The sequence below is a fragment of the Scyliorhinus canicula genome, chromosome 12 (genome assembly GCF_902713615.1).
Source record: "Scyliorhinus canicula chromosome 12, sScyCan1.1, whole genome shotgun sequence".
Taxonomy (NCBI): Eukaryota; Metazoa; Chordata; class Chondrichthyes; order Carcharhiniformes; family Scyliorhinidae; genus Scyliorhinus; species Scyliorhinus canicula.
In genome coordinates, this window is record NC_052157.1 from 103,734,412 (window position 1) to 103,745,655 (window position 11,244).

Here is an 11,244-nt window from a genome sequence, read left to right on the forward strand (position 1 = left end):
CGTACACACCCCTGTCTGCATCAATGAGGCCAAGGTGGAGATGATTGACAGCTTCAAATTCTTACGTAAGCACATCAACAATCTGCCCTAGTCCACCCACATAGACGCTACGACCAAGAAAGCACAACAGCGCCTATACTTCCTTAGAAAACTAAGGAAATTTGACACGTCCATATTGACTCTTACAAATTTTTACAGAAAGCATCCTATCTGGCTGCGTCACAGCTTGGTATGACAACTGCTCGGCCCAAGACTAAGAAACCACAGAGCCTAGTCCATCATGCGAACCCACCTCCCATCCATTAACACCTCCGGCTGCCTTGGGAAAGCGGGCAGCATGATCAAAGACCCCTCCCACCCGGGTCATTCTCTCTTTAAATTTCTTCCATCGGCCAGGAGACACAAAAGTCTGAGAACACGCACTAACAGATTCAAAAACAGCTTCTTCCGTGCTTTTACCAGACTCCTGAATGACCATCTTCTGAACAGAACAGATCTCTTCAAATATCTTCTCTATTGAGTAGTACTACACTCCATATGCTTCACCCGATGCCTGTGTCTATGTATTTACACTGTGTATTTATCGTATGTCCTATGTTTTTTCATGTATGGAACCATCTCTCTGGAGTGTACGCAGAACAATATTTGTCACTGTACCTTGGTGCATGTGACAATAAATTAAATCCATTATTTTTTAAAATATATGGAAAGGCCTTTAATATATTTTTTTCATTTTTTAAAGTACCCAGTTCTTTATTTCCGGTTTTGGGGCAATTTAGCATGGCCAATCCACCTGGCCTGCAGATCTTTGGGTTGTGGGGGCGAGACCCACGCAGACACGGGCAGAATGTGCAAACTCCACACGGTCAGTGACCGGGGGCCTGGATCGAACCCGGGTCCTGTATACATCCGGGTCTTGCTACATCTCATCCCCAACAGTGGACATCACCTCTCATGCCCCATCGCCTTTACTGAAGACCATGGCTGTGCCTCACAACTCAAAAACACAAGTTACAGCTTACCACTCTGGAGCAACAAGCACGATCAGATGATACATCAGCAGTATAGTAAGTGATATTTTATTAAAATAGTGCAAGGAAATTAAATGCTGTCAGGATGGGACTATCTAACTGGCACAAGGAACAAAGATTGAGGTTGAGAGTTCAGGGAGCTTTGCGAGATGAAAATGGCAGACAGATTACAGTGCAAGGGATATGCAGATCAGAATATATCACTTAGCATTGTCATTTGAATTCTTTCCTAAATGATCTCAGCTCTTCTCTGTTCCAAGCTTGGGTATTGCTGAAAAACAGGCATGCTGTTGAAGCTTTCTGACTTGCACTCATCAGGACAGATTTGCATGAATCCCAAATCCAAAGGCAACAACAATTTGTACTACAGGAGAAGGGGGTGCTGATTGGTTGTCAAGTCCTCATGCAGTAAGTATAATTTACAGCGATTGAAGAAGATAAAGTATGAGTTAAGGAACTCTGCAGAGGGGTTTGAGAAAAGGTGGGGGATGTTTGTGAATATGTTTGAGGAGCTGTTCATTGCCAGGGAGAGGGCGCTGAAAGGGGGGGGGGGGGGGGGAGATAATCTGTACAGACTGTGTAGTTGATTGCTGGGAAGTATGTTTCCCAGGGTGTTTATGGGTTGTAATCTGTTTTGGTACAGTCTGCAATACAATGCATTTTTAAAGAAAGTTCTCATGCAGTATAAATTACTATTTGCTGGAGTATTTTTCACCTGTCTTGAAGACTACAGGACTAAAACTTTGACAGTGCCTCTTTTTTCAGCATACCCAAGTTCTGTACTACCCAGTGACTATTTGTTTCAAACTCCTTACATAAATAAAAATTTGATTTATTACGTAGACTATGTTAGGATATAAACTTCTGTCAATTTTGAAATGTGGTGGTTCTTCATTCCCTTCTGATATAGGCTGGCAAGTTATTCAGTATCAAATAGTTACCAGTAGTCAAAGAGAAGACCTACTACCCCTGCAGTCTGAGGGAAATTAGGGACGGACAATGGTGATCAGCATTTCCAGCGATGCCCACATCCCAACGACACTTTTAAAAATAAATTCCCACCCTGGAAATGTTACGAGATTGAAACCTTCTTTATAAATATCACAAGCATAAAACAATTATTCTCACGTCCACAGCACACAAAACAAAGCATAGTTTTATTGATCTGAATGCAGCATATATCTTTTTCAAGAGGAACTGACGGTCGCTTTGTAAACAACTTAAATCATCATTACACCTGTGAAAGTACCAATGGAGAGAAAAGAATGGCCCTGCTACTGGCTCCAATCAGCTTTATGGCTAATCAAAACACCAGTTAGAAAGGCGCTTTGATGGGAAAATCATGTACCATCTTCCGATGCCTTTCATTGAAGAATATACTGGGCAGTGAATCAATTAGCTGGTCTAACTCAAAATAATTTCACCTAAACCACTGGCCATGGTAACACCAGATTAACAACTGAAATCTAATCCCTGGAAACGTAATCAATCTACTGCACAAGTGGAAGCCTATCAACAGGACTTGTTGCCGTGCAAGAACTATTTGAGGGAGGAACTAGTTTGTTCCTGGAGAAATTTATCTTCAATCAATATTTGATCATTACCGGGGTTAACAATAATCACAATTGCCCTGACATCAGACAGCAAAATAACTGAAATTAAATAAGGGGCTTATTAACTTTTAGCTTCTTTCCTTAAATCGTCCTGCAAAAGGACTGGTCAAAGTCCCCAGCGAGCCCAGCTAGAATTTCTGGCCACCCCTCTACAATTTACTAAAAGCTGTACACACAGCATTTAGCTAAACCTTTGTATCACCCGATACATTCAAATCATATTCAAAAGAAAGCTTCTTCCATTGAGTTGACAAGTCTTAAATTGCAGAAATCTAGTTACAAGGATCAAGCACTCAACAGACAGTTGTTAGCCCGAAAGAACACAGAAAGGATGCCAAAAAACTGGTGCAAATACTTAGAACTGCTCCAATACAAAATATCAGTCAGTTTTTAATATCAGAACAACAGCACTCAATACCAAACCACACATCAGTTTGAAGTACATGAATACAATTCTCCATTTGCATTGCTTGAATCCAAAATTGTACAGGAGTCTCAAAGGCCACCCAGGTTCAAAATTCTAGCATCCCCTGTAATTAAAACTGCCAAGTGTCATAACAGATAAATGTGTAAGAGTGAGGAACAAAACAAGAGTGAGGGGCAGCACGGTTGCACAGTGGTTAGCACAATCGCTTCACAGCTCCAGGGTCCCAGGTTCAATTCCCGCTTGGGTCACTGTCTGTGTGGAGTCTGCACTTTCTCCCCGTGTCTGCGTGGGTTTCTTCCGGGTGCTCCGGTTTCCTCCCACAGTCCAAAGATGTGCAGGTTAGGTGGATTGGCCATGATAAATTGCCCTCAGTGTCCAAAATTGGCCTTAGTGTTGGGTGAGGTTACTGGGTCATGGGGATAGGGTGGAGATGTGGGCCTGAGTAGGGTGCTCTTTCCAAGAGTCGGTGCAGACTTGATGGGCCGAATGGCTTCCTTCTGTACTGTATATTTTATGAAAAACTGCAACATATTTTGCCGATCAATGAGATCAGATTTGGGATTTTTTTAAATACACACACCAACAAATGAACTCGGAGCAGGACATCTGGGCCCACCAGCCTGCTCCCCCATTCAGGAAGATTGCAGCTGATCTGATTGTAATCTCAATTACACTTTCCTGTCTCTCCCTCGCCCCCCACCCCATTAGCCTGGACCACCTTGTCAACCAAGAATCTATCTTATTCAACCATGACACATTCAATGACCTCTGCTCTGGAAGGAAGCAAAATCCACAGGCTAACTACCCTCAGAGCAAACGATTCCCATCTCTGTCCTCAATGGGAGACCCCTTATTTATAAACGGTTTCCCCCTAGTTCTCGTCTGTCCCATAAGTGGAAACATCCTCGCAGCATCCACCCTGTCAAGTCCCCTCCGGATCTTCTTTGTTTCAATAACGTCAACTCTCTATCTTCTAAACTCCAATGGCTACAGGTCCAACATTTCCTGGTAAGACAACCCCCACCCATTCCAGGGATCCGTCAAGTAACCCTTCTCCGAAATGCTTCTCATGCAATCATATCCTTGCTTAATTAAGGAGACCAAAACTGTTCACAGTGCTCCAAATGTCACTAATGCGTACAGCTGTAAGAACACTTTCCTGCTTTCATATTAGTGTTGCTAATGAAATGCGCACACTCAATGTCAATGACTTGTCTTTTGACAGATGCGATATGCCCCATCACACCTTTCCTGTCTCGTGTACTGGCTCCTCAAGCAGCATCTCCTCTTTAACAGAACGTGAGCAGCCTGGTTATTGAGGAACTCAAAGTCATTTTAAAATGACGACTTGCCAATTCATGTTTTGTTCAGCATTGTACCAATCTGAAACCATGGTGATTATCACATCACACAAAAACAAAATACTGTGGATGCTGGAAATCTGAAACAAGAACAGAAAATGCTGGAAATGCTCAGTGGGTCTGGCAGCATCTGTGGAGAGAGAAACAGAGGCAACCTTTCAGGTCACTGCCCATCACATATTCATTAATGAACAAAATCTGACGGCCCAGCCACACAACGAGACATTGGGACAGGCCACAAAACGCAAACGGATATTGCTACTACCAGCTGGGGTGATAACATTTCCAATTCCATGTCAGGTGAGCAAATTCTAATCCACAGCCTTTAAACCCTGCTCATTCTTCAAGAATTAGTGTTTGGGGGCGGCATGTGGGGCAGGTGGTTAGCACTGGGACTGCAGCGCTGAGGACACGGGTTCGAACCCCGGCCCTGGGTCACTGGCCATGTGGAGTTTGCACATTTTCCCCATGTCTGCGTGGGTTTCACCCGCACATACCAAAGATGTGCAGATAGGTGGATTGGCCATGCTAAATTGCCCCTTAATTGGGAAAAAAAATAATTGGGTATTCTAAATTTATTTTTTAAAAAGGAATTAGAGTTTGGCCCTCTCCCCATGTACTAACAAAACGACTCGAAGCACATTAATGAAGAATAATAAAAACAGAAAATGGGAGTATCTACGGAGAGGGAAACACAATTAACTTTTCAGATCAACAATCTATCAGCACCAGCTCTTCAGATGTTGTCATATCTGAGCATTTCCAGCATTATTGAATTTTATTCCTGATTTCCAGCATCCACAGTATTTTGCTTTTTGAACTGATGAACTATATCCGCTGCATCCCTTTCAATGACAGAACAACAAGCAAGGATTCAACCCACCAGTACTAGATGGTTCCATGAATACCACTGGAGGCTCCCAGACTGTGCACACAACATAACTATGATCAGAGGCGACATGTTAGCTAGCATTTAGTCCACTAAATAGTAGCATGTTTGTACAGGTCAATGAGGTGGCTGGATCAATTACTGTCCTGTACAGACCCTCCTAGTGATCTGAGAAAAAGCAGCAGTGACAGCAAAGTCCCAAAAAAATAGGCAACTTCATGTCGGACCAACTACTTGAATAAAGTAGGACATTTGAATCGGTTTTGCATTAGCATCAGATTACATGCTATTGGCAATGATATAAATTATTCATCTATATATTCAACTCCTGATTAATACAGGTTCATTTCTGTTTTCAATAAAACCTTTGAACTATCCAATACATTGTATGAAGAAATATGCACGTTAAAACTGGGCAGTGATTTCTAACCCTGCTCTACATACTCAAGGGCTGTACAGAGCCACTAATATTGGTGTGGACTAGAAATGTTCTCTGGACGTTTCTATCCCTTGTTCATGTGGGGTATCTGGGATGTGGATCAATCACTCTGGGGATGTGGATCTGTCACTCTGGGTGTTAATGTGGAGTGTCTGGGATGTGGATCGGTCACTCTGGGTGTTAATGTGAAGTGTCTGGGATGTGGATCTGTCACTCTGGGTGTTAATGTGAAGTGTCTGGGATGTGGATCTGTCACTCTGGGTGTGGAGTGTCTGGGATGTTGATCTGTCACTCTGGGTGTGGAGTGTCTATGATGTGGATCTGTCACTCTGGGTGTGGAGTGTCTATGATGTGGATCTGTCACTCTGGGTGTGGAGTGTCTATGATGTGGATCTGTCACTCTGGGTGTGGAGTGTGTGGGATGTGGATCTGTCACTCTGGGTGTGGAGTGTGTGGGATGTGGATCTGTCACTCTGGGTGTGGAGTGTGTGGGATGTGGATCTGTCACTCTGGGTGTGGAGTGTGTGGGATGTGGATCTGTCACTGGCTGTGGAGTATCTGGGATGTGGGTCTGTCACTCTGGGTGTGGAGTGTCTGGGATGTGGATCTGTCACTCTGGCTGTGGAGTGTCTGGGATGTGGATCTGTCACTCTGGGTGTGGAGTGTCTGGGATGTGGATCTGTCACTCTGGGTGTGGAGTGTGTGGGATGTGGATCTGTCACTCTGGCTGTGGAGTGTCTGGGATATGGATCTGTCACTCTGGCTGTGGAGTGTCTGGGATGTGGATCTGTCACTCTGGGTGTGGAGTGTCTGGGATGTGGATCTGTCACTCTGGGTGTGGAGTGTGTGGGATGTGGATCTGTCACTCTGGCTGTGGAGTGTGTGGGATGTGGATCTGTCACTCTGGCTGTGGAGTGTGGGGGATGTGGGTCTGTCACTCTGGGTGTGGAGTGTGTGGGATGTGGATCTGTCACTCTGGGTGTGGAGTGTCTGGGATGTGGATCTGGCACTCTGGCTGTGGAGTGCGGGGGATGTGGATCTGTCACTCTGGCTGTGGAGTGTGGGGGATGTGGGTCTGTCACTCTGGGTGTGGAGTGTGTGGGATGTGGATCTGTCACTCTGCTGTGGAGTGTGTGGGATGTGGATCTGTCACTCTGGCTGTGGAGTGTGGGGGATGTGGGTCTGTCACTCTGGGTGTGGAGTGTGTGGGATGTGCATCTGTCACTCTGGCTGTGGAGTGTGGGGGATGTGGGTCTGTCACTCTGGCTGTGGAGTGTGTGGGATGTGCATCTGTCACGCTGGCTGTGGAGTGTGTGGGATGTGCATCTGTCACTCTGGCTGTGGAGTGTGTGGGATGTGGATCTGTCACTCTGGCTGTGGAGTGTGGGGGATGTGGGTCTGTCACTCTGGGTGTGGAGTGTGTGGGATGTGGATCTGTCACTCTGGGTGTGGAGTGTCTGGGATGTGGATCTGGCACTCTGGCTGTGGAGTGCGGGGGATGTGGATCTGTCACTCTGGCTGTGGAGTGTGGGGGATGTGGGTCTGTCACTCTGGGTGTGGAGTGTGTGGGATGTGGATCTGTCACTCTGCTGTGGAGTGTGTGGGATGTGGATCTGTCACTCTGGCTGTGGAGTGTGGGGGATGTGGGTCTGTCACTCTGGGTGTGGAGTGTGTGGGATGTGCATCTGTCACTCTGGCTGTGGAGTGTGTGGGATGTGCATCTGTCACTCTGGCTGTGGAGTGTGTGGGATGTGCATCTGTCACTCTGGCTGTGGAGTGTGTGGGATGTGCATCTGTCACTCTGGGTGTGGAGTGTGTGGGATGTGGATCTGTCACTCTGGGTGTGGAGTGTGTGGGATGTGGATCTGTCACTCTGGGTGTGGATTGTCTGGGATGTGGATCTGTCACTCTGGGTATGGAGTGTCTGGGATGTGGATCTGTCACTCTGGGTGTGGAGTGAGTGGGATGTGGATCTGTCACTCTGGGTGTGGAGTGAGTGGGATGTGGATCTGTCACTCTGGCTGTGGAGTGTCTGGGATGTGGATCTGTCACTCTGTGTGTGGAGTGTCTGGGATGTGGATCTGTCACTCTGGGTGTGGAGTGTCTGGGATGTGGATCTGTCACTCTGGGTGTGGAGTGTCTGGGATGTGGATCTGTCACTCTGGGTGTGGAGTGTCTATGATGCGGATCTGTCACTCTGGGTGTGGAGTGTCTATGATGCGGATCTGTCACTCTGGATGTGGAATGTCTGGGATGTGGATCTGTCACTCTGGGTGTGGAGTGTCTATGATGTGGATCTGTCACTCTGGATGTGGAGTGTCTGGGATGTGGATCTGTCACTCTGGGTGTGGAGTGAGTGGGATGTGGATCTGTCACTCTGGGTGTGGAGTGAGTGGGATGTGGATCTGTCACTCTGGGTGTGGAGTGTCTGGGATGTGGATCTGTCACTCTGTGTGTGGAGTGTCTGGGATGTGGATCTGTCACTCTGGGTGTGGAGTGTCTGGGATGTGGATCTGTCACTCTGGGTGTGGAGTGTCTGGGATGTGGATCTGTCACTCTGGGTGTGGAGTGTCTATGATGCGGATCTGTCACTCTGGGTGTGGAGTGTCTATGATACGGATCTGTCACTCTGGATGTGGAGTGTCTGGGATGTGGATCTGTCACTCTGGGTGTGGAGTGTCTATGATGTGGATCTGTCACTCTGGATGTGGAGTGTCTGGGATGTGGATCTGTCACTCTGGCTGTGGAGTGTGTGGGATGTGGATCTGTCACTCTGGCTGTGGAGTATCTGGGATGTGCATCTGTCACTCTGGGTGTGGAGTGTCTGGGATGTGGGTCTGTCACTCTGGGTGTGGAGTGTCTGGGATGTGGATCTGTCACTCTGGGTGTGGAGTGTCTGGAATGTGGATCTGTCACTCTGGGTGTGGAGTGTCTATGATGTGGATCTGTCACTCTGGGTGTGGAGTGTCTGGGATGTGGATCTGTCACTCTGGGTGTGGAGTGTCTGGGATGTGGATCTGTCACTCTGGGTGTGTAGTGTCTGGGATGTGGATCTGTCACTCTGGATGTGTCACTCTGGATGTGGAGTGTCTGGGATGTGGATCTGTCACTCTGGGTGTGGAGTGTCTGGGATGTGAATCTGTCACTCTGGGTGTGGAGTGTGTGGGATGTGGATCTGTCACTCTGGGTGTGGAGTGTGTGGGATGTGGATCTGTCACTCTGGCTGTGGAGTGTCTGGGACAGTGTCCTGCCCTCGGTATGGTTACCCCCGTCCCCAGCCTCACCTCCTCACACTCCTCCTTGATGGCGAACCTGGTGGCGAGTAGATCGCAGAACTGGGCCATCCGGATGGTCTCCTCGCCGCGGGCCAGGCGCTCCTCCAGCCAGCGGATTAAGTGGCTGTGGTGCTGCTGGACCACATTCTCAGCCACTTCGTCCCGCACCTTGGCCGCCGCCTCCCGCAGCCGGTGATGCTGGAACAGGATGTCGGGGCTGGGCCCGCAGTTCAGGCTCAGGCCAGAGGCCGAGCCGGGGCCTCTTCCTGCCCCCTCGTCCGGCTCGGGCCCGCCGTCCGGCCCCAGCGCCGAGTTCGGGGCTGGGAAGCCGGCCTTGGCCGAACCTCGTTCCGCGTCCTGGCCCTCTTCGTCGTCCTCCTCGGCGCACTCAGGCTGCTCGGCCCCGCCGCTCTCCGTGTTCCCCATGCCGGCCCCTCGCAACCGCCGCCACTGCCTCTATTCTCAACCTGCGGCTCCCCCGGATCCGCCGCCCCTCGGACACCGGCTCCCGACTCCTCCACTACCGGGTTCGACACACTGCCGGATTCCGCAGCGCCCGCCTCACGACACCGCTCGACACACTGCCGGATTCCGCAGCGCCCGCCTCACGACACCGCTCGACACACTGCCGGATTACGCAGCGCCCGCCTCACGACACCGCTCGACACACTGCCGGATTCCGATGCGCCCGCCTCACGACACCGTGCAAACCCCGGTTGCGTCGCTTTGCGACATTCCTCAATTGGAGCCAGGAGGTGGTCCGACTCTTAAAGTGACCTCAGCAAATTTTAATAATCTTTATTAGTATCACAAATAGGCTTACATTAACACTTCAGTGAAGTTACTGTGAAAAGCCCCGAGTCACCACACGCTGCGCCTGTTCGGGTACACAGAGGGAAAATTCAGAATGTCCAATTCACCTAACAGCATGTCTTTCAGGATTTGTGGGAGGAAACCGGAGCACCCGGAGGAAACCCACACAGACACGGGGAGAACGTGCAGACTCCGCACCGACAGTGACCCAAGCCGAGAATGGAACCCGAGACCCTGGAGCTTTGGAGCAACAGTGATAACCACTGTGCTGCCCATTAAAGAGACAGTCCAACCGAAGTTAATGAACAGAAGCCCCCCCATAATCATTCCTGATGCCAAAATATTTTCCCTCAACTGAGGTAAAGAATTATTAAGAACCTTAATAACATCCAATAACCTTAAATCTGTGGCCACTTCTCTGCTGTTTGTGAAGCTTTGCTGTGTACACGTCGGCCTTCTGCATTTTCTACATTACAACAACTCCACAGACACCGCCGTGGCAGTGAAACCCTTTAGAACATCCTGACGACATGAGAAAGGTGCTCATGTAAATTTGTAAATCTTTTCTTAACTTACTCTTGAAAATTGAACATGCTTACGGGATAGTGACACAATAGGGAGATTTCTGAACTCTCATTTGTGGGTTCCTGAAATCTCTCTAATTGAAATTCCTCACCTCCATACAATGTGAAGTTTGGGGGACAAGTTGCCTGTGGGACCAGCCAGAGTGCCAGATTTTTGTTTTAGGAGCTGAGTGAATTGATGCGGTCATTGCAACAACTTCCTAGAAACGAGCTGCATGTACCCGCTCAACCTCAACCCTAAAATTCACATCTTTGTGTCTTTAATCAAGGATGGTTGACAATATTGCCTTGGGAGAATTTTAGATGGGAAAATGTCCACTCACTGAAAGAACAGCTGTGTTATTCACACAAAACGTCACACCGTGAAAGGAAATGGAATAATATCCGCTCCAAAAGTCCAGTCACTTGTCCGATAGTTTAAGAAATGTATTTGAAAAGAGCCCATTTCGGACTGGTTCAATTTTTATTGCTTTGAAAGGGGAAGGTAAGGGTTAATAGTAACAGTAAGTTAAAAATATATTTTAAGGACTCGAGGTGCTGCTGCAGGACCGTGTGGCAACTGAGCAAGATATTTCTGACAAATATACAAGATATAGCCTTCTCCGTTGTAACTCAGTGTTGAAGGCTGTAGCTAGAGTGTACAATGTATACAGGCACAAATATTGATTCAGTAACTATTAAAGTATTCAAGCCATGTTGATTTGTGATTGCTAACTGCAAATGACCTATTATCTCTATAACAGTATAAGAATGATTGAGATGTTCATACTCCATCTTGTAGGGGTATAGCTTCCGTGGACATGCTTTAATAA

At 47.8% G+C, this 11,244-nt stretch overlaps 1 protein-coding gene across 3 annotated transcripts in view; it reads right to left on the reverse strand.

Moving 5' to 3' along the window:
- The window catches only part of zzef1 (zinc finger, ZZ-type with EF hand domain 1), a 371,817-nt gene extending 362,356 nt beyond the window's left edge, over positions 1-9,461 (reverse strand). For all 3 annotated transcript variants that reach the window (XM_038813628.1, XM_038813629.1, XM_038813630.1), the window contains exon 1: positions 9,045-9,461. In XM_038813628.1, the coding sequence (XP_038669556.1) occupies positions 9,045-9,461 (417 nt within the window). The remainder of the gene's footprint in view (positions 1-9,044) is intronic.
- Between the last annotated feature and the right edge of the window lie 1,783 nt (positions 9,462-11,244).